Here is a 22,814-nt window from a genome sequence, read left to right on the forward strand (position 1 = left end):
AAATAGAGACAGAGGCTACAGGACAGGTCGAGACAGGACATAGAGAAGCAGGAGCATGAAACTGCAGGACAGAAAATGACAGAGAGACGTAGACAGAGAAAAGGCAATAGAGAAGCAGACTGAAGGAACAACAAAGGAGAGCTAGAGGAGTGACAAGGAGACATAGACAGGTCATGGCCTATAGCAGAAGGAAGAGCCTACAAGATACACAAATACACATGATACACAAAGCATGGCATGTTTTGAGACAACTTTTTAGAGGGAAGGGGGAAATCAGGAAATATCTGCTTGTTTTATGTGCTAGAATCACCACCCTTCCCAACACACCAGCCAAACCTACACACATACACCCTCCTACCCCAAACACATCACCACACGCATCATCCTAACCTACACCCAGCAACTCGGCCGTCCCACTCGCAGAGGGCACAGGGTGATCCAGGCTTTTTATGACAATTATTGATCCTCCGGAGCGCAGAAAAACTATCCTCAGACAGACAACAGAAATAACTGTAACCATATAACAGCTTCCTGCTTAGGGAACAGATCTCAGCGCTGCGGGGCCCACGTGGCGGCTATTACTGGAGACACACATAACCCAGGGACCAGGGCAAGGAGTGGACAGAGGGATGGAGGGAGAGGAGAGAAGAGGAGAGGGGAAGAGAGGAGAAGGTTGCAGAGAAGTGTAGGTTAGTTAGCCACTCCCTGTGCTCTGGGAGCTCCATCAGTGCTTCCTTCCATCCCGGGTTGAAAAATGAGCATTTCCTGCTTTTCCGCTCACTTAGAGGCTTTCACTGTGATTGTTAACGTGCAGCTCCTCTCCCTCACCATATGGTCCGTTTCACTTTTAATTATGATAATACGCATGTCTTTGTCTTGCATAGTCCATTTATGTAATAACATTTTCTCTATACCACATTTTTTCCCTCTCATTTTCCATCTAATCAAATATTAGATAAATACTCCTAAAGAAACAAAAAGTCTATTGTCTGAGGTATTACACTGACAATAGAAAAGTGCACAGAGATTAATACAAAATGTAGCACACAGAGTTATTTCAAGTGTAGAAGGTAAGATTGGATTCATGGCTTTGTGTGCCTAAGTTTGTACTGTGATGACAGTGGACAAGATTAGTTCCTATTTCTCCCCCAGAACAATTTGGTAGTGGTGGAGAGAGAGAGGAATTACTGTTCTAAAGCTGTCTGGGGAGCTGCCGCCCCATCATTAATAGACTGTCACACACAGCAGATCAGCTACAGGGGGAAGTATGTTCCACGGACAGAGAGAGAGAGCAAGAGAGAGGGAGAGAGAGGGAGAGAGAGAGAGAGAGAGACAGAGAGGGAGAAGGGAGAGAGATTTTTTTATCTTGCAGAATGAGTATCAACAAAGAAAAGGGGAGGCGATATGGAAAGAGAGGAAAAGCAGAGGAAAGAGAGAACTGAAAGAGAACTGAGAGAGTTTCCTACTGCAGCGTTAGTTAGAGGCCTTTGTAAGCTGGGTTATAAAAGTCTGAACGTGCTTGGCTGACCCTAACATTGACCTCTGTTGGCATTTTTGTTAGGCTGGTACACAGAAAAATTAGAAGGAATTGAGAGGGTGATTAAATAGTGCATTGTAAACTCAGAGTAATTTACTTCACTATGGTTATTGTGTGGGAAGACCTACCCGGGAGGGGAGGGGACAGAGTCATATATAGAGGAAGGTACAGCCTGTCAGACCGACAGTGTTCAGCCCTGTCAGAGAGTAACACTACACAATTCACACTACTCCCTGGCCCTCTGCCAAGACAGTGACACAGACCTCTCATCAATGCCATTCCTCATCCATGCGTTTCTCAATCTGGTCCATTTGGACTGCTTTTAAAGACTAAGCTCTGATCTGAGGTCAGCTGATTTACAACCACTCCACATTAAATCAGTGTTGGCACACTCCTGGCATGTACAGAGCTTTAAAACATGGCTAAGACAATCTCACACACAAGATGTTCAATCCACTATAAAGGCAAACTGCAGAACATTACAGACTAAATAAAACAACCTAATTCAAAATAACCATCAAAAGGTGAAAGGTCGATGACCTTGTATTAGGAGCATCAATACAATAGATTATAAAACAACAAAACAACGGATAAATTGGCTGTTTAGCTTCAACTCAACTTTTTAATAACATTACATCAAAAAACAATTACCTCTTCAGTGCCAACACTGATGGCTGTGTGAGTGAAATAAAGTTGTCATATCAGTACCAGAGGCCCCTGGCCAATTCGGCTGCCTAGCCTGTCTACTGCCTATCCTGTCTACAGCCTATCCTGTCTACTGCCTATCCTGTCTACTACCTACTGCCTATCCTGTCTAATGCCTACTGCCTAGCCTGTCTACTGCCTAGCCTGTCTACTGCCTAGACTGTCTACTGCCTAGCCTGTCTACTACCTACTGCCTATCCTGTCTAATGCCTACTGCCTAGCCTGTCTACTGCCTAGCCTGTCTACTGCCTAGACTGTCTAGTGCTTAGCCTGTCGACTGCCTAGCCTGTCTACTGCCTATCCTGTCTACTGCCTAGCATGTCTACTGCCTATCCTGTCTACTGCCTAGCATGTCTACTGCCTACTGCCTAGCCTGCCTACTGCCTAGCCTGTCCACTGCCTAGCCCATCTACTGCCTAGCCCATCTACTGCCTAGCCCATCTACTGCCTAGCCTGGGGAAGAACTGTTTGATCTCAACAATTATCTGCTTTATATCTACTCTCTTATGTGGTATTCACCAGCCATCACTTTGATATGTGGTCTGAGTGAAGTTGAGCACATTAACCACAGACACAGACATACTGTACGCAGAGAGTTATAGTTCACACAGTACACACACACACACACACGTACACGTTAATGCTTGCACACACACACGCATGCATGTGCGTGGGCATTCGCATACACAAACACACACTATGTTCTCTCTCTCTCTCTCCCCCCATCATTAGATAGAGATTGATAATACTCAGAGGTGTCTTTGATAATGTCTGTATAACCACACAGTGACTTTGGTGTTTTAATTGAAAGTGGTTGGTGGGCTAGTTGGTGTTTTGATAGACTCATTCATAAAAACCTTTCTGCCTGCAGACTATCATGTTGTGTTGGGGGAAATACCATCTCCCGTTATTCTCCGAGGTACTGCATTGTCTTTGTCTGCTGCCAGAGTGACTCATTTGGTCTGTGTTCTGAGACAAAACTGTGAATTCTCCCCTTCCTGGGCTGCCTCCCTGCCTGCATCTTTACAATGCCTCCTGGAGTCCCACTTTATACATACACACACACACACACCATCATGCATGTACAGTTCACACACACACATGCATCTGTGCACACACACACATACCCACACACACAGTTGCACACACACCATCCTCTCCATCCCTGCCCACACACTTTCAACCTCCATAACCTCTGGCCCGTGGACTTGTTCTTCAGCACCATGCCAGCTACGTGGACTTGTGGAGGGCTGGGCTGGGCTCCCCCAGGTCTGTCCTCCAAACTGGGCCTGAGATGGCCAGGGAGAGCCTGGAGATCTGTGTCAGCCTAGCAGCAGTGTTATCTCATAAACCTCTTTGAAGTCCAAGTGTTACCTGAACTAAAACAAATGAGTTGGCTCAAACTTAACGTAGGCAAAATACAGTCAAATGTACTGGGGGGGGGGGGACAAAATAGGGGAGTGTTGCCAAACTTTTTTCCCCTGGTTTACATTCAATCTTCTACTCGTACTTTCCGTATAAACAACGGCTTGACTTAGTTTTGATATTACCCTAATAAAGTTCATAGACGTTTGTGAAGGTTTGGCGTGGCTATTATTAAGCTTTAGCTACTGCAGGCCTATGATATGAAGGCAGTGCTGTCTCCAACAGTTGATCTTGAGGTGAGGAAGTCTGTTTCAGGCCTACCAGAATTACTCCTATAATCTAACAATGCTTAACTTTATAAAAAATATTCTGATCGAAAATGTACAAATTAGCCTCTTTCTGTACGTCTATATCTGTATAGCAGACGCAGTAGCCATCTGACATAAAGAAATACATGTTGGTGTCGTAGCATATCACCAGCCTCTCTCTCTCTATCGCTCTGGGGTTAGGCCTAAGCTTCTCTTCCACATATATATATTTATAGTATCTATTTAGTACTCAAATCTCTGACAGCTGAACCATGAGGTGGACAATTATTATTTTAGGAAGGTAGCCTAAATGCTAAACATCGAAACACAAGGAATAGTGTTTTTGTCATTTGTTATAGCTGTTTTTAAGGACACGCAAATGCCAGGTCGGATCTGAATTCATATGGATGTCCGTGAAATTCCGCAAATGTCTGGTAAATTAAAGTCTTCCCTGTCATGTTGTCCGGCGCCAAACTTTCCTAATGGAAACACTGAAATGGCATATTGTTTTTATGAAGATTTTAGAATATTCGCATTCAAATCTGTCACCAATTGGATGGCAACCTACTGTAGCTATAGACAACCTAAAGTCTCTGGTAAGTGCACTAGTCCAGTGTCACTTTGATTATGCCTTCACACCATGGTTACCAGCAGCCCTAAACATTTAAAGAATAAGCTACCAGTGCCATGAAAGTGACGGATGGTGGCGCCCCTCCTCGGCCGGGCGGAGCTCGGCGGTCGTCGTCGCCGGCCTACTAGCTACCATCGATCCCTTTTTGTTTCACTTTCTGTTGGTTAGGTCTAGTTAGGCACGCACCTGTTTTTGGTTAGTCATTAGTAAGGGGGGGTTATTTAGGTTAGCGTAGGATGTATGTGTTTGTACGTGATTGTGTTGCTTGTCCGGGGTTTTGTGCTAGAGGAACGTGTACTGGGTTTTTCCCTCTGCCTGTGGTTTATTTTCATTTTTTGTACACCACCGCAGAATCATTTAAGGGCTGCGCCCCTATACTTTTGGCGACCACATCCAGTTGCTTTTAATAAAGAAGTGTGGTCGAGAACTCTCTGTCTCCTGCGCCTGACTCTACCTCTCCTGTTGTTTTCTCGAGCCAGCCCGTGACAGAAATCACGTACCACAACTTGATGGAGTCAGCAGGAGCTTCAGCGCCAGCCCTGTCCATGGAGGAAACCATAGACCAACACTCCACCCTGCTCCACCGGCTGGGGAAAGCCATGGATCAGGTGTTGGCGCGCCTGGAGAGCTGGGACCGACGCGCTCTCGGCCCCCTGAACGCGGCAGGCCAACAGCCTGCGCCCCCACCTGCACCCACAGCACCCAGTACCAGTGGGGTGAAACTCGCTCCCCCCAGGGAGTACGATGGGACGGCTGCTGGGTGTAAGGGCTTCTTACTCCAGTTGGAGTTATACCTGGCGACCGTTCGTCCCTCTCCCTCGAGGGAGGAGAGCGTCAGCGTCCTCGTCTCCTGTCTCACGGGTAAGGCCCTGGAATGGGCAAACGCCGTGTGGGACAGTCTGGATTCAGCCAGGGACAACTACCCAGAGTTCACCCGCCGCTTTCGGGCAGTATTCGATCATCCCCCGGAGGGGAGAGCGGCGGGTGAGCGGCTGTTTCACCTGAGGCAGGAGACGAGGAGCGCGCAGGATTTTGCTCTCGAGTTCCGGACCCTGGCCACGGAAGCAGGGTGGAATGAGAGGGCCCTTATAGATCACTACCGTTGTAGTTTGAGGGAGGACGTCCGCCGGAAATTAGCCTGTCGGGACACGACCAACACACTGAACCAACTGGTGGATCTGTCCATCCGACTGGACAATCTGCTGGCCGCCCGCGGACGTCCGACCCGGGCCCTGCTCATTCCACCCTCCAGCCCTCCGGCTCCCACGCCTATGGAGATAGGGGGGGCAGCAGCCAGGAAGACTGGAGGGGGAGGTCGCTCCTGCACCTCATGTGGTCGCAGAGGGCACACTGTGGACCGGTGCTGGGGAGACTCCCCTAGGAGTCCAGACGGCAGGCAGAGCGCTCCTTTGACACCTCAGGTGAGTCAGCACCAGCCTCACCCAGACCCCCCTGTCCGTCACATGTATGTGTCAGTGTCTTTTCCTGGTTTCTCCCCTCACTCCCGGTTTAAGGCGCTAGTCGATTCAGGCGCGGCGGGGAGTTTTATGGACCGTGGGGTCGCGGCTAAGTTAGGGATTCCCCTGGTCCAGTTGGACCAACCCTTCCCCGTGCACGCCCTAGACAGTCGACCACTAGGGTCAGGGCTGGTCAGGGAGGTCACTGTACCTCTGGTCATGGTGATGCGGGGGGGTCATGAGGGGCGGATTAGTCTTTTCCTCATTGATTCCCCAGCGTTTCCAGTGGTTCTAGGGATTCCCTGGCTAGCCACTCACAACCCTAAGATTTCGTGGGGACAGAGGGCTCTTAAGGGGTGGTCAAATGAGTGCTCGGGCAGGTGCATAGGAGTTTCCATCGGTGCGACTACGGTGGAGAGTCCAGACCAAGTCTCCACCGTGCACATTCCTTCAGAGTATGCCGATTTGGCTATCGCCTTCAGTAAAACGAAGGCGACCCAATTACCACCTCATCGACGAGGAGACTGTGCGATAAACCTCCAGGTGGGCGCTGCCCTTCCTCGTAGTCACGTTTATCCCCTGTCTCAGGAGGAGACAGCGGCTATGGAGACATACGTCACTGAGTCTTTGAGGCAGGGATACATTCGGCCATCTCACTCACCCGTCTCCTCGAGCTTCTTTTTCGTGAAGAAGAAGGAGGGAGGTCTGCGCCCGTGCGTTGACTATAGAGGTCTAAATGCCATCACAGTGGGTTTCAGTTACCCACTACCTCTCATTGCCTCGGCGATGGAGTCATTTCACGGGGCGCGCTTCTTCACGAAATTGGATCTCAGGAGTGCATATAATCTGGTGCGTATCCGAGGAGGGGACGAGTGGAAAACTGCATTTAGTACCACATCTGGCCATTATGAGTACCTCGTCATGCCGTATGGGTTAAAGAATGCTCCCGCAGTCTTCCAATCCTTTGTGGATGAGATTCTCCGGGACCTGCTCGGTCAGGGTGTAGTGGTGTACATCGATGACATTCTGGTCTACTCCGCTACACGCGCCGAGCATGTGTCTCTGGTGCGTAAAGTGCTTGGGCGACTGGTGGAGCATGACCTATACGTCAAGGCTGAGAAATGTGAGTTTTCCAAACCAGCCGTCTCTTTCTTGGGGTATCGCATTTCCTCATCAGGGGTAGTGATGGAATGTGACCGCGTCTCAGCCGTGCGTAATTGGCCGACTCCCACCACGGTGAAGGAGGTGCAGCGGTTTTTGGGATTTGCCAATTACTACCGGAGGTTTATCCGGGGCTTTGGGCAGGTGGTGGCTCCCATTACCTCACTGTTGAAGGGGGGCCCGGTGCGGTTGCAGTGGTCCGCGGAGGCGGACAGGGCCTTTAGCCGTCTGAGGGTTTTGTTCACCGATGCTCCGGTGCTGGCGCACCCGGACCCCTCTTTGCCCTTCATGGTGGAGGTGGACGCGTCCGAGGCTGGGGTAGGAGCCGTGCTGTCCCAGCGCTCGGGCGCCCCCCCCAAGCTCCGCCCCTGCGCCTTCTTCTCTAGGAAGTTGAGTCCGGCGGAGTGTAACTATGATGTGGGGGACAGGGAGCTGTTGGCTGTGGTCAGAGCCCTGAAGGTGTGGAGACATTGGCTTGAGGGGGCGCGTCACCCTTTTCTCATCTGGACTGACCACCGCAATCTGGAGTACATCCGGGCGGCGAGGAGACTGAACCCGCGTCAAGCCAGGTGGGCGATGTTCTTTACGAGATTTCGGTTTAACATCTCGTATATCCCAGGTTCCCGGAACACTAAGGCCGACGCACTGTCTCGTCTCCATGACGCCGAGGAACGGTCCACCGATCCCACGCCCATACTTCCAACCTCCTGCCTGGTGGCACCGGTGGTCTGGGAGGTGGACGCGGACATCGAGCGGGCGTTACGGACGGAGCCTACTCCTCCGCAGTGTCCAGTGGGTCGTAAGTACGTTCCGCTCGGTGTTCGCGATCGTCTGATTCGGTGGGCACACACGCTTCCCTCCTCGGGTCACCCAGGGGTTGAGCGGACAGTGCGTGGTCTTAGTGGGAGATACTGGTGGCCCACCTTGGTGAGGGACGTGAGGCACTATGTCTCCTCCTGTTCGGTGTGCGCTCAGAGTAAGGCTCCCAGGCACCTGCCTAGAGGGAAATTACAACCCCTCCCGGTTCCGCAGCGACCATGGTCCCACCTGGCGGTGGATTTCTTGACCGATCTCCCGCCGTCTCAGGGCAACACTACGATCCTGGTCGTTGTGGACCGGTTTTCTAAGTCCTGCCGTCTGCTTCCGTTACCCGGTCTTCCTACGGCCCTGCAGACCGCGGAAGCCTTATTCACCCACGTCTTCCGGCACTACGGGGTGCCCGAGGATATCGTCTCAGATCGAGGCCCCCAGTTCACGTCCCGAGTATGGCGGGCGTTTATGGAGCGACTGGGGGTTTCGGTCAGTTTGACCTCGGGGTTTCACCCCGAAAGTAATGGGCAGGTGGAAAGGTTAAACCAGGAGGTGGGCAGGTTTCTGCGGTCCTACTGCCAGGACCGGCCAGGGGAGTGGGCAAGGTTCGTGCCATGGGCCGAAATGGCTCAGAACTCTTTGCGCCACTCCTCCACCAACATGTCACCATTCCAATGTGTGTTGGGTTATCAGCCGGTCCTGGGGCCATGGCATCAGAGCCAGACGGAGGCCCCTGCGGTAGAGGAATGGGTTCAGCGCTCAAGGGAGACCTGGGACGCTGTGCAGGAATCCCTGGAACGAGCCAGGGAGCGACAAAGAGCGAGCGCTGACCGGCACCGCAGCGAGGCCCCCGTGTTCACCCCAGGGGAGACAGTCTGGCTCTCGACCCGGAACCTGCCCCTCAGCCTGCCCTGCCGGAAGCTGGGTCCGCGGTTTGTGGGGCCATTTAAAGTCCTGAGGAGAATAAACAAGGTGTGTTACAGATTACAACTTCCTTCTTATTATCGTATTAACCCCTCGTTTCATGTGTCTCTCCTCAGGCCGGTGGTAGCTGGTCCACTGCAGGAAAATGAGGTACGGGAGGTCCCTCCACCCCCCCCTGGACATCGGGGGGCCCCCGGCGTACACAGTCCGGTCCATCTTGGACTCCAGACGCCGGGCGAGGGGCCTGCAGTACCTCGTGGACTGGGAGGGGTACGGCCCGGAGGAGAGGTGCTGGGTACCGGTGGAGGACATACTGGACCCAGCGCTCATCCGGGAGTTCCACAGCCTCCATCCGGATCGCCCTGCACCTCGCCCTCCGGGGCGTCCTCGAGGCCGGCGTCGGCGCGCTGCGGGACCGCGCGTCGGGGGGAAGTACTGTCACGACAGTGACGGATGGTGGCGCCCCTCCTCGGCCGGGCGGAGCTCGGCGGTCGTCGTCGCCGGCCTACTAGCTACCATCGATCCCTTTTTGTTTCACTTTCTGTTGGTTAGGTCTAGTTAGGCACGCACCTGTTTTTGGTTAGTCATTAGTAAGGGGGGGTTATTTAGGTTAGCGTAGGATGTATGTGTTTGTACGTGATTGTGTTGCTTGTCCGGGGTTTTGTGCTAGAGGAACGTGTACTGGGGTTTTTTCCCTCTGCTTGTGGCTTATTTTCATTGTTTGTACACCACCGCAGAATCATTTAAGGGCTGCGCCCCTATACTTTTGGCGACCATATCCAGTTGCTTTTAATAAAGAAGTGTGGTCGAGAACTCTCTGTCTCCTGCGCCTGACTCTACCTCTCCTGTTGTTTTCTCGAGCCAGCCCGTGACAACCAGCCTCATACTCATCTGGAGGTTGAGCATTTTTTCATCTCTATCTATGTAATGTGTCTGTATCTATGTAATGTGTCTGTATCTATGTAATTATATGTGTTTATGTACAAACTAGGGACCACAACGGAAGTCCCCGACTTTATTGTGCGATCCCTGTCACTTGTAAAAAAACATTTGTTTTAAATATATTTTTTTTACTGACAAATAAAATCAATCAATCCAATCTGTGCAGCGGCCAATTGATGAATGGAAAGAGACATCTGTCAAACCAAGCCTTCAGTGCTAGGTAAGCCTACAAGGTAGGAAGTATTTCCTGTTTGTCGAGATTGACAGTCTGTTTACTGTGGTGTTGAAAATATTGAAGTGCCCGAAGTTGGTATGCTTTGTTTAATGGTTGGATGGTGCATTGAAGTGCCTGAAGTTGGTATGCTTTGTTTAATGGTTGGATGGTGCATTGAAGTGCCTGAAGTTGGTATGCTTTGTTTAATGGTTGGATGGTGCATTGAAGTGCCTGAAGTTGGTATGCTTTGTTTAATGGTTGGATGGTGCATTGAAGTGCCTGAAGTTGGTATGCTTTGTTTAATGGTTGGATGGTGCATTGAAGTGCCTGAAGTTGGTATGCTTTGTTTAATGGTTGGATGGTGCATTGAAGTGCCTGAAGTTGGTATGCTTTGTTTAATGGTTGGATGGTGCATTGAAGTGCCTGAAGTTGGTATGCTTTGTTTAATGGTTGGATGGTGCATTGAAGTGCCTGAAGTTGGTATGCTTTGTTTAATGGTTGGATGGTGCATTGAAGTGCCTGAAGTTGGTATGCTTTGTTTAATGGTTGGATGGTGCATTGAAGTGCCTGAAGTTGGTATGCTTTGTTTAATGGTTGGATGGTGCATTGAAGTGCCTCAAGTTGGTATGCTTTGTTTAATGGTTGGATGGTGCATTGAAGTGCCTGAAGTTGGTATGCTTTGTTTAATGGTTGGATGGTGCATTGGCACCGAAACCTGTTGGTGGATATATGTTCATTCAACTAGAAACCTCAAAAAGGCTGTGGAACTAGTTACACACACAGTGCTTTTAACATACAATGTTTTAAACTTATATATTTGACATACTTGATTACATTGTGCATGTATATAGTCATTATTATTCAACATGTCCTCACCTGGGATTTGAAATCATAACCTCTTGGTTCATCACATTCCAATCTTTCTGCTACGCCACCATGTCTGCCAAGCTGGAGCTAAGCTTGGCCCAAATAATTATTTTTAGTTCAGGTAACACTTGGACCAAAAGGTTAAGTAAACAACAAAAAAGGCTGTGAAACCAGTTACTTAATAATAATAATTAGTTGAAACAATTATATTTTTTTACAGTGTAAAGTATCTAGGCAACAGGATGTATAATAAACAGTAGCAGCAGCATATGTAATGAGTCAAAAGAGTCAATGCAGATAGTCCAGGTAGCTATTTGGTGAACTATTTAGCAGTCTTATGGCTTGGGGGTAGAAGCTGTTCAGGTAAACCCTGCTTCAGTATTCTCAACTTTTTATCTGTTAAAGATCCACTTTGGATTTACCATTACAGCATTACTCCAAAAGCACCAGACAGAGACGAAAATATAAAACAAAAAGAATCAGACAGACGATAACAACAGCAGAATTATAAAAAGCCGGCTTGAAATTGAAAATACACTGTTTCTCTTATGTCCTATTCTCTCCATTCACTGTTCTCTACCCCTGTGCATCTGTATGTGAAATGGATTCCTATGGCATCCCAGAGTCCTTCACGCTACATGGACGTGACATTCCTAAATAAGAGAAAAGTAAGCAGCTATGCATGTAGATTAAGCAGAGAACGATACCTATACGAGGAGTGGGAGCAGAGTTAGCGGAGAAAGATAAAACGTGTTTTCTTCTCCTGGAGGAGAGGAAGAGAGGAAGACACGGAGTGTATTGTGCAGCGTCTGCAGTAAGAGTGTGTGTGTCTGGAGGCATCTCCGTTAGCTGGGGTTTCTCTGGAGGACCGGGGGGCAACATGAGGAGCCTGGAGAATCATGGGGTTCGCTGCAGGCCAGTGGTAGCAGGTTATCTGATTAAATAAAGCCCTGAGATGCTGTGGGATAGGAGGATAGGACTCACACGCAGGAGGGATAACACACACACACACACACACACACACACACACACACACACACACACACACACACGGTTGCATGCACATTGCACACACACACACAAAGACACAGGTATGCATACACATGTACGCCTACACACATATAAATATATTTACTGTACACAGAATGCAATGGAGCAACAAAAAAGCATTATAAATTCATACAAACACTGAGTGAGAAAACAACGTGATAGTGATGAGGCCACTAGTGATGCCACTGTGGGTGTAACCTGTAACAGGAGGTTTGATAGCATGCCTTTACTTCCTGAAACCATCAGGTGGTTACTACGGGCACTATAAGGCACCAGGGGTTTTCCCCAACATACTGTAAGCAACTCTTCTATGGAGCCCGTGATGGGAACCTACGGGGGGCTTTCCACGCTGCACGAACGGACATCTGACATAGTCACCCAACTGGGTCATGACCTGTCATCACATTATTATAATTTTTTTTATACAGGTTTTTCATATTTTTCAAGAGAGACCTGGTCCAATAGCAGCAGGGGGAACCAAGTTTCAGACAAAACAACTTACATACACTAACACAACATTAAACAAAACTATAGACACATACAGTACAACAATTACATTACATGTTACGATAAAAAACACACAAATGTCTTGACTAAAGACAATTACACTCTTCTATGATATTTACATCGATCAAGTGTTTAAACTCCACCAATGAGACTAGATCATCACATTTTTAAATGTTCAGGAGAGAATTCCAGGACCACGGACCTGAGTAACTAAAAGTTTTCTACCATGACCTGTTTTAATTCTTGGTATTGTTAAAAGCAAATGAGAATGGGACCGTAATTTAAGAACAGAGATAAAATTGCATTTTACCCAGTATGGCCTAATAAATCAGTGTATAGCAGTGTTTAGCCTACGCAAGGTCAATGACGACCAGCCAACAGTGCTGTAGAGATCACAATGATGCGTTAGATGTTTTTGAATTGTAATGAACCTGAGGGCTGCATGATACACTGAATCAAGTGCTCTCAGGTTAGTGGTTGAGGCCTGAATATATATAAGATTCTGATTCTGTTGTATGATGTTAAATGCTCTTTGGGCATTTTCAAAAGCTAAAGATAAACTACTACTACTTGAATAAAGAACAGTATAATCTGCATAAAAATGAACATCCGCTGTTACAATATGATCCCCAATGTTGTTGATATACAAAATGAACAGCAGTGGGCCCAAAATAGAACCTTGCAGAACACCTGAGCACAACTCTTTGGACTCATATTTACAACCACCCGCCATTACACATTGTGTACGGTTTGATAGGTAATTTATAAACCAATCTAGAGCATGACCAGTAATTCCACAACATTTTAACCTTTGCACTAACACAGCATGGTCCACGGTGTCAAATGCCCCTGACAAATCAATAAAGACAGACACACAATGTAACTTCTTGTCAAGAGCACAGTGGATGTTATTTAAAACCTGACCATAACCTGTCATTAATGTTGAACTCCATGATATCAATAAACATCATCTTGCTTATTACAGCTTGATTAAAAAAGTTTGTGGTGCCATTTCCATCAAAATAAATAAGAGAAATTAAAAAAAATCACATCTTGAAGATGTTATGTTTGGCTGTGTTTGTTGTCTGTGTAAATGTGTTTTATTGAGAGTGGTACACTAGTAACCTTAACACACAGCAGATGGGTTTCCAGTGGGAACATCCCTGATCATGTATTGTTGTTTTGCTTCTGCAGTTTAGCTTTTTTCTAATGGCAGAACTAGAGTTTTGAGTAGGGCTATACAGAAAACATCACAGCGCTCTATTTTCACAGCCTGCCTGTAAAAAACAAAGGATGATGGGCCTTTTAAAGAGAGCCTGCAGTTTGGGTTACATTTTTTATTTTGTCACAGGCAGCGAAATCCCTGTACCATACCAATATAACTATGTGATCCTACTAAAACAATGCTCGAAGGGCCTCCTGTTAACTGTGTGTCTTGATGTGTGTAATACAAATAATATAATATTATACTGATTATAATAATTATTAATATTAGTAGTAGTAGTATTTTTATTATTTATATATATGAATATGACACATGCGTATAATACAACTTGTACATGTATGAAACAGGACAAATATAGCGAGAGAGGGCCCAAGAGAGAGCCCGAGAGAGAGCGAGCATGAGCGAGCCATCGAGAGAGAGTGAACCCAAGCGAGAGAGAGAGCGAGCCCGAGCGAGAGAGAGAGCGAGCCCGAGAGAGAGAGCGAGCCCGAGCGAAAGCGAGCCCGAGAAAGAGAGAAAGCCCGAGAGAGAGCCCGAGAGCAAGCGAGAGAGCGAGCCTGAGAGAGAGCAAGAGAGCAAGCCCGAGAGAGAGTGAGAGAGTGAGCCCAAGAGAGAGAGAGAATGAGAACGAGAGAGAGTGAGCTGGAAAGCGAGAGAGAGGGGGAAAGCGACCGGACCCGAGAGAGAGAGTGCCCGAGAGAGAGAGCGCCCGAGAGAGAGAGCGCCCGAGAGAGAGAGCGCCCGAGAGAGAGAGCGCGCCGGAGAGAGAGCGCCCGAGAGAGAGAGAGAGAGCGCACCCGAGAGAGAGAGAGAGTGCGCCCGAGAGAGAGAGAGTGCGCCCGAGAGACAGAGAGCGCCCGAGAGAGAGAGCGCAGCAGAGAGAGAGAGAGAGCGCCAGATAGAGAGAACACCCGAGAGAGAGAACGCCCGAGAGAGAGAGCACCTGAGAGAGAGAGCGCCCAAGAGAAAGAGGGAAAGCAAGAGAGAGAGCCTGAGAGAGAGAGAGAGAGAGAGAGGGAAAGCGAGAGCGAGAGAGAGAACCCGAGAGAGAGAGATGGCGCCCGAGAGAGAGTGAGCGCCCGAGAGAGAGAGAGCGCCCGAGAGAGAGAGAGCGCCCGAGAGAGAGAGAGAGCGCCCAAGAAAGAGAGAGAGAGCGCGCCCGAGAGAGAGAGATCGCGCCCGAGAGAGAGAGAGCGCCCGAGAGAGAGAGCGCCCGAGAGAGAGAGAGAGCGCCCAAGAAAGAGAGAGAGAGTGTGCCCGAGAGAGAGAGATCGCGCCCGAGAGAGAGAGATCGCACCCGAGAGAGAGAGATCGCACCCGAGAGAGAGAGAGATCGCGCCCGAGAGAGAGAGAGAGAGCGTGCCAGAGAGAGAGAGAGTGCGCCAGAGAGAGAGAGAGAATGAGAACGAGAGAGAGTGAGCTGGAAAGCGAGAGAGAGGGGGAAAGCGACCGGACCCGAGAGAGAGCGCCCGAGAGAAAGAGTGCCCGAGAGAGAGAGCGCCCGAGAGAGAGAGCGCCGAGAGAGAGAGAGCGCCCGAGAGAGAGAGCGCGCCGGAGAGAGAGAGAGATCGCGCCCGAGAGAGAGAGAGAGAGAGAGAGAGCGTGCCAGAGAGAGTGCGCCAGAGAGAGAGAGATCGCGCCCGAGAGAGAGAGAGATCGCGTGCCAGAGAGAGAGAGGGCGCGCCAGAGAGAGAGAGAGCGCCAGAAAGAGAGAGAGCCCGAGAGAGCGAACACCTGAGAGAGAGAGAACGCTCGAGAGAGAGAGCGAGCCCGAGAAAGGGCCCGGGAGAGAGAGAACAAGAGAGAACGAGAGAGCGCCCGAGAGAGAGAGCGCCCGAGAGAGAGAGAGCGCCCAAGAAAGAGAGAGCGCCCGAGAGAGAGAGCGCCCGAGAGAGAGAGCGCCCGAGAGAGAGAGAGAGCGCCCAAGAAAGAGAGAGAGAGCGCGCCCGAGAGAGAGAGATCGCGCCCGAGAGAGAGAGATCGCGCCCGAGAGAGAGAGAGATCGCGCCCGAGAGAGAGAGAGAGAGAGAGAGAGAGAGAGAGAGCGTGCCAGAGAGAGTGCGCCAGAGAGAGAGAGATCGCGCCCGAGAGAGAGAGATCGCGCCCAAGAGAGAGAGATCGCGCCCGAGAGAGAGAGATCGCGCCCGAGAGAGAGAGAGAGAGCGTGCCAGAGAGAGAGAGGGCGCGCCAGAGAGAGAGAGAGCGCCAGAAAGAGAGAGAGAGAGTCCGAGAGAGCGAACACCTGAGAGAGAGAGAACGCTCGAGAGAGAGAGAGAGCCCGAGAAAGGGCCCGGGAGAGAGAGAACAAGAGAGAACGAGAGAGTGCCCGAGAGAGAGAGAGAGCGCACCAGAGAGAGAGCGCCAGATAGAGAACACCCGAGAGAGAGAACGCCCGAGAGAGAGCGCCCGAGAGAGAGAGAGAGAGAGGGAAAGCGAGAGCGAGAGAGAGAACCCGAGAGAGAGAGATGGCGCCCGAGAGAGAGAGAGAGCGCCCGAGAGAGAGAGAGCGCCCGAGAGAGAGAGAGAACGCCCAAGAAAGAGAGAGAGAGCGCGCCCGAGAGAGAAAGCGCCCGAGAGAGAGAAAGAGAGCGCCCGAGAGAGAGAGTGCGCCCGAGAGAGAGAGCGAGAGAATGCGCCCGAGAGAGAGAGAGCGCGCACGAAAGAGAGAGAGCGCACCCGCGAGAGAGAGAGAGCACCCGAGAGAGAGAGCGCACCCGAGAGAGAGAGAGCGCGCCCGAGAGAGAGAGTGCACCCGAGAGAGAGAGAGTGCGCCCGAGAGAGAGAAAACGTGCATGAGAGAGAGCGCCAGAGAGAGACAGAGAGAGAGCCCGAGAGAGAGAGAACACCCGAGAGAGAGAGAGAACGCCCCGAGAGAGAGAGGGCGCGTCCGAGAGAGAGAGAGCGCGCCCGAGAGAAAGTGAGCGACCCAGAGAGAGAGATCGCGCCCGAGAGAGAGAGATCGCGCCCGAGAGAGAGAGATCGCGCCCGAGAGAGAGAGAGCGCGCCAGAGAGAGAGAGAGCGCGCCAGAGAGAGAGAGAGCACGCCAGAGAGAGAGAGAGCGCGCCAGAGAGAGAGAGAGCGCCAGAGAGAGAGAGAGCCCGAGAGAGAGAGCCCGAGAGAGGGCCCGGGAGAGAGAGAACGAGAGAGAGAGAGAGAGCGCGCCTGAGAGAGAGACAGCGAGCCAGAGAGAGAGAGAGCGCCAGAGAGAGAGAGAGCCCGAGAGAGAGAGCCCGAGAGAGGGCCCGGGAGAGAGAGAACGAGAGAGTGCCCGAGAGCGAGAGAGAGCGCACCCGAGAGAGAGAGAGAGAGCGCGCCTGAGAGAGAGAGTGCGCGTCCGAGAGAGAGAGTGCGCGTCCGAGAGAGAGAGAGCGCCCGAGAGAGAGAGTGCGCCCGAGAGAGAGAGAGTGCGCCCGAGAGAGAGAGTGCGCCCGAGAGAGAGAGAGCGCGCACGAAAGAGAGAGAGAGCACCCGAGAGAGAGAGAGAGCGCCCGAGAAAGAGAGTGCGCCCGAGAGAGAGAGTGCGCCCGAGAGAGAGAGTGCGCCCGAGAGAGAGAGTGCGCCCGAGAGAGAGAGTGCGCCCGAGAGAGAGAGAGAGTGCGCCCGAGAGAGAGAGAGAGCGCAGCAGAGAGAGAGAGAGAGCGCGCCAGAGAGAGAGAGAGCACGCCAGAGAGAGAGAGAGCACGCCAGAGAGAGAGAGAGCGCGCCAGAGAGAGAGAGAGCGCCAGAGAGAGAGAGCCCGAGAGATCGAACACCCGAGAGAGAGAGAACGCTCGAGAGAGAGAGAGAGAGAGAGAGAGAGTGCTCGAGAGAGAGTGCTCGAGAGAGAGAGCCCGGGAGAGGGCCCGGGAGAGAGAGAACGAGAGAGAGAGAAAGCCCGAGAGAGAAAGAGCGCGCACCCGAGAGAGAAAGAGCGCGCCCCCGAGAGAGACAGAGAGAGAGCCCGAGAGAGCGAGAGCGCGCCCGAGAGAGAGAGAGCATGCCCGAGAGAGAACGCGCCCGAGAGAGAGAATGCACGAGAGACAGAGCGCCCGAGAGAGAGTGCACGAGAGAGAGAGAGCGCCCGAGAGAGAGAGGGCGCATCCGAGAGAGAAAGAGCGCGCCCGAGAGAAAGAGAGCGACCGAGAGAAAGAGAGCGCCTGAGAGAGAGCGCCCGAGAGAGAGAGCGCCCGAGAGAGAGAGGGAAAGCAAGAGAGAGAGCCCGAGAAAGAGCGGGAAAGCGAGCGAACCCGAGAGAACCCGAGAGAGAGAGATAGCGCCCGAGAGAGAGCGCCCGAGAGAGCACCCGAGAGAGATAAAGAGAGCGCCCGAGAGAGAGAGCGCGCCCAAGAGAGTGAGAGAGTGCGCCCGAGAGAGAAAGAGCGCGCCCCCGCGAGAGACAGAGAGAGCGCGCCCGAGAGAGCGAGAGCGCGCCCGAGAGAGAGAGAGAGAGCACGCCCGAGAGAGAATGCGCCCGAGAGAGAGAATGCACGAGAGACAGAGCGCCCGAGAGAGTGCACGAGAGAGAGAGAGAGCGCCCGAGAGAGAGAGCCCGAGAGAGAGGAGAGCCCGAGAGAGAGAGCCCGAGAGAGAGAGTGCACCCGAGAGGGAGAGAGAGAGAAAGCGCACCCGAGAGAGAGAAAGCGCACCCGAGAGAGAGAGAGAAAGCGCACCCGAGACAGAGTGAGAGAGAGAGCGCCCGAGAGAGAATGCCCAAGAGAGAGAACGCCCAAGAGAGAGAGGGAAAGCGCGAGAGAGAGCGCCCGAGAGAGAGAGTGCGCCCGAGAGAGAGAGTGCGCCCGAGAGAGAGAGTGCGCCCGAGAGAGAGAGAGCGCGCACGAAAGAGAGAGAGAGCGCGCACGAAAGAGAGAGAGAGCACCCGAGAGAGAGAGAGAGCGCCCGAGAAAGAGAGTGCGCCCGAGAGAGAGAGTGCGCCCGAGAGAGAGAGTGCGCCCGAGAGAGAGAGTGCGCCCGAGAGAGAGAGAGAGTGCGCCCGAGAGAGAGAGAGAGCGCAGCAGAGAGAGAGAGAGAGCGCAGCAGAGAGAGAGAGAGAGCGCGCCAGAGAGAGAGAGAGCACGCCAGAGAGAGAGAGAGCGCGCCAGAGAGAGAGAGAGCGCGCCAGAGAGAGAGAGAGCGCCAGAGAGAGAGAGCCCGAGAGATCGAACACCCGAGAGAGAGAGAACGCTCGAGAGAGAGAGAGAGAGAGAGAGAGAGAGTGCTCGAGAGAGAGTGCTCGAGAGAGAGAGCCCGGGAGAGGGCCCGGGAGAGAGAGAACGAGAGAGAGAGAAAGCCCGAGAGAGAAAGAGCGCGCACCCGAGAGAGAAAGAGCGCGCCCCCGAGAGAGACAGAGAGAGAGCCCGAGAGAGCGAGAGCGCGCCCGAGAGAGAGAGAGCACGCCCGAGAGAGAACGCGCCCGAGAGAGAGCGCCCGAGAGAGAGAATGCACGAGAGACAGAGCGCCCGAGAGAGAGTGCACGAGAGAGAGAGAGCGCCCGAGAGAGAGAGGGCGCATCCGAGAGAGAAAGAGCGCGCCCGAGAGAAAGAGAGCGACCGAGAGAAAGAGAGCGCCTGAGAGAGAGAGCGCCCGAGAGAGAGAGCGCCCGAGAGAGAGAGGGAAAGCAAGAGAGAGAGCCCGAGAAAGAGCGGGAAAGCGAGTGAACCCGAGAGAACCCGAGAGAGAGAGATAGCGCCCGAGAGAGAGCGCCCGAGAGAGCACCCGAGAGAGATAAAGAGAGCGCCCGAGAGAGAGAGCGCGCCCAAGAGAGTGAGAGAGTGCGCCCGAGAGAGAAAGAGCGCGCCCCCGCGAGAGACAGAGAGAGAGAGAGCGCGCCCGAGAGAGCGAGAGCGCGCCCGAGAGAGAGAGAGAGAGCACGCCCGAGAGAGAATGCGCCCGAGAGAGAGAATGCACGAGAGACAGAGCGCCCGAGAGAGTGCACGAGAGAGAGAGAGAGCGCCCGAGAGAGAGAGCCCGAGAGAGAGGAGAGCCCGAGAGAGAGAGCCCGAGAGAGAGAGTGCACCCGAGAGGGAGAGAGAGAGAAAGCCCGAGAGAGCGAGAGCGCGCCCGAGAGAGAGAGAGAGAGCACGCCCGAGAGAGAATGCGCCCGAGAGAGAGAATGCACGAGAGACAGAGCGCCCGAGAGAGTGCACGAGAGAGAGAGAGAGCGCCCGAGAGAGAGAGCCCGAGAGAGAGGAGAGCCCGAGAGAGAGAGCCCGAGAGAGAGAGTGCACCCGAGAGGGAGAGAGAGAGAAAGCGCACCCGAGAGAGAGAAAGCGCACCCGAGAGAGAGAGAGAGAAAGCGCACCCGAGACAGAGTGAGAGAGAGAGCGCCCGAGAGAGAATGCCCAAGAGAGAGAACGCCCAAGAGAGAGAGGGAAAGCGCGAGAGAGAGCGCCCGAGAGAGAGAAAGAAAGATAGCGCCCGAGAGAGAGAGAGCGCCCGAGAGAGAGAGAGTGCACGAGAGAGAGAGAGCGCGCCCGAGAGAGAGAGAGCGCCCGAGAGAGAGAAGAGAGAGCTCCCGGGAAAGAGATTGCCCGAGAGAGAGAGAGAGAGGGAAAGCGAGAGAGAGAGAGCCCGAGTGAGAGCGCACGAGAAAGAGAGAGCGCACCCGAGAAAGAGAAAGCGCGTCCGAGAGAGAGAGAGCGCGCCCGAGAGAGAGCGCCCGAGAGAGAGAGAGCGCCCGAGAGAGAGAGAGCGCCCGAGAGAGAGAGAGCGCCCGAGAAGGAGAGAGCGCCCGAGAAGGAGAGAGCGCCCGAGAAGGAGAGAGCGCCCGAGAGGGAAAGAGAGAGAGCGCCCGAGAGGGAAAGAGAGATAGCGCCCGAGACAGAGAGTGAGAGATAGCCCGAGAGAGGATCCGGGAGAGAGAGAACGAGAGAGCGCCCGAGAGAGAGCGAGATCACCCGAGAGAGAGAGCGCCCGAGAGAGAGCCCAAGAGAGAGAGCGAGCGCCCGAGAGAAAGAGCCGAGAGAGAGAGAGCACCCGAGAGAGAGAGTGCCCGAGAGAGAGAGCCCAAGAGAGAGAGCCCGAGAGAAAGCGCGTCCAAGAGAGAAAGAGCGCGCCCCCGAGAGAGACAGAGAGAGAGCCCGAGAGAGAGAGAGCGCGCCCGAGAGAGAGAGAGAGAGAGAGAGCACGCCTGAGAGAGAACGCGCCCGAGAGAGAGCGCCCGAGAGAGAGAATGCACGAGAGACAGAGTGCCCGAGAGTGCACGAGAGAGAGAGAGAGCGCCCGAGAGAGAGAGGGCGCGTCCGAGAGAGAAAGAGCGCGCCCGAGAGAAAGAGAGCGCCCGAGAGAAAGAGAGCGCCCGAGAGAGAGCTCCCGAGAGAGAGAGCGCCCGAGAGAGAGAGGGAAAGCAAGAGAGAGAGCCCGAGAAAGAGAGGGAAAACGAGCGAACCCGAGAGAACCCAAGAGAGAGAGATAGCGCCCGAGAGAGAGCGCCCGAGAGAGCACCCGAGAGAGATAAAGAGAGCGCCCGAGAGAGAGAGTGCGCCCAAGAGAGAGAGAGCGCGCCCGAGAGAGAAAGAGCGCGCCCCCGAGAGAGACAGAGAGAGAGCCCGAGAGAGCGAGAGCGCGCCCGAGAGAGAGAGAGTGCACGCCCGAGAGAGAATGCGCCCGAGAGAGAGCGCCCGAGAGAGAGAATGCACGAGAGACAGAGCGCCCGAGAGAGAGTGCACGAGAGAGAGAGAGAGCGCCCGAGAGCCCGAGTGCACCCGAGAGAGAGAGAGAGAGAGAAAGCGCACCCGAGAGAGAGAGAGAGAGAAAGCGCACCCGAGACAGAGAGTGCCCGAGATAGAGTGAGAGAGCGAGCGCCCGAGAGAGAATGCCCAAGAGAGAGAACGCCCAAGAGAGAGAGAACGTCCGAGAGAGAGAGGGAAAGTGCGCGAGAGAGAGCGCCCAAGAGAGAGAAAGAAAGAGAGCGCCCGAGAGAGAGAGAGCGCCCGAGAGAGAGTGCACGAGAGAGAGAGAGCGCACCCGAGAGAGAGAGAGCACCCGAGAGAGAGAAGAGAGAGCTCCCGGGAAAGAGATTGCCCGAGAGAGAGAGAGAGAGGGAAAGCGAGAGAGAGAGAGCCCGAGTGAGAGCGCACGAGAAAGAGAGAGCGCACCCGAGAAAGAGAAAGCGCGTCCGAGAGAGAGTGCGCCCGAGAGAGAGAGCGCGCCTGAGAGAGAGAGAGAGAGCGCGCCCGAGAGAGAGAACGCCCGAGAGAGAGAGAGCGCCCGAGAGGGAGAGAGCGCCCGAGAGGGAGAGAGTGCCCGAGAGGGAGAGAGCGCCCGAGAGTTTTTTTTGTTTTAAATAATCTTTATTGGGTCTGGGAGCCCACCACACAATAAATACTCATACAAAAACACAGTTACACATCAATTAAAAACACAACTCCAATTCCTCCTCCACAGTAACTAAACACAACAGCCTCTGAATACCCCATATACTCATAAACTGATCAATATTGTTGACCAGTTTATAATAGGCAAACTCGACCCTTAATCTTGCTGCCAACATTCCCTCCAGCATTCCCACCACATCCACAGACCCCTGTCCCCGAATACTGTTCTTTCAGGTCTTCCATATCACTAATTTTGCTGCCCCTAACACAAAATTAAGCTACACAACTACACTCTTTCGACTGAACCTGTACTTTGGCCCAAATATATACAGTTGGGAAGAAAAAACCTCTCCCAACGTTGAGAACCAATTTGTGATCAGGTCAATCATCCCAACCAACCTGGGACACTGTAAAAACAGATGTGCCAGAGTTTCAGACAGCACAAAATGGACACCCCTCCCCAACAGTAGGGTCCAGGTGTACCAGATGCATGTTAGTGGCTATAGCTCCATGTATTATCCTCCATTGGAGGTCAGCTGTCCTCTTATCAATAGCCAGTTTGTATAATGATCGCCAACAGCCTTTTGGAGAGACACCTGGACCAAACACACCCGCCCACCTCGTCGATTTTACCCCTTCCAGAGGAAAGGAGAAGAGGCATGGGACACCTTTACACATACTCTGTACATGGCCTTCTTTCCCACCTCCTTGAACTCCCCCAGCTCCGGGGTATCGAAAGAAAGCAGCATCCCCACGTCCTCCTCGAATGCCCCCACCGCAGCACTAACAATCAGTGCAGGGAACACATAATCCAGACCC

At 52.8% G+C, this 22,814-nt stretch overlaps 2 protein-coding genes across 3 annotated transcripts in view; one reads left to right on the plus strand and one right to left on the minus strand.

Moving 5' to 3' along the window:
* The window catches only part of LOC115203180 (transcription factor Maf), a 155,320-nt gene that overhangs the window by 86,412 nt on the left and 46,094 nt on the right, over window positions 1-22,814 (minus strand). The window lies entirely within an intron of this gene.
* Window positions 18,403-18,786, plus strand: LOC115204740 (putative uncharacterized protein DDB_G0271982; the record flags this gene model as incomplete). The annotated part of the gene is made up of 2 exons (XM_029770454.1): window positions 18,403-18,450; window positions 18,685-18,786. Coding segments are annotated over 2 exons (150 nt in total), but the record flags the coding sequence as incomplete, so codon positions are not given.

Source organism: Salmo trutta, chromosome 12 (assembly GCF_901001165.1).
Source record: "Salmo trutta chromosome 12, fSalTru1.1, whole genome shotgun sequence".
NCBI lineage: Eukaryota > Metazoa > Chordata > Actinopteri > Salmoniformes > Salmonidae > Salmo > Salmo trutta.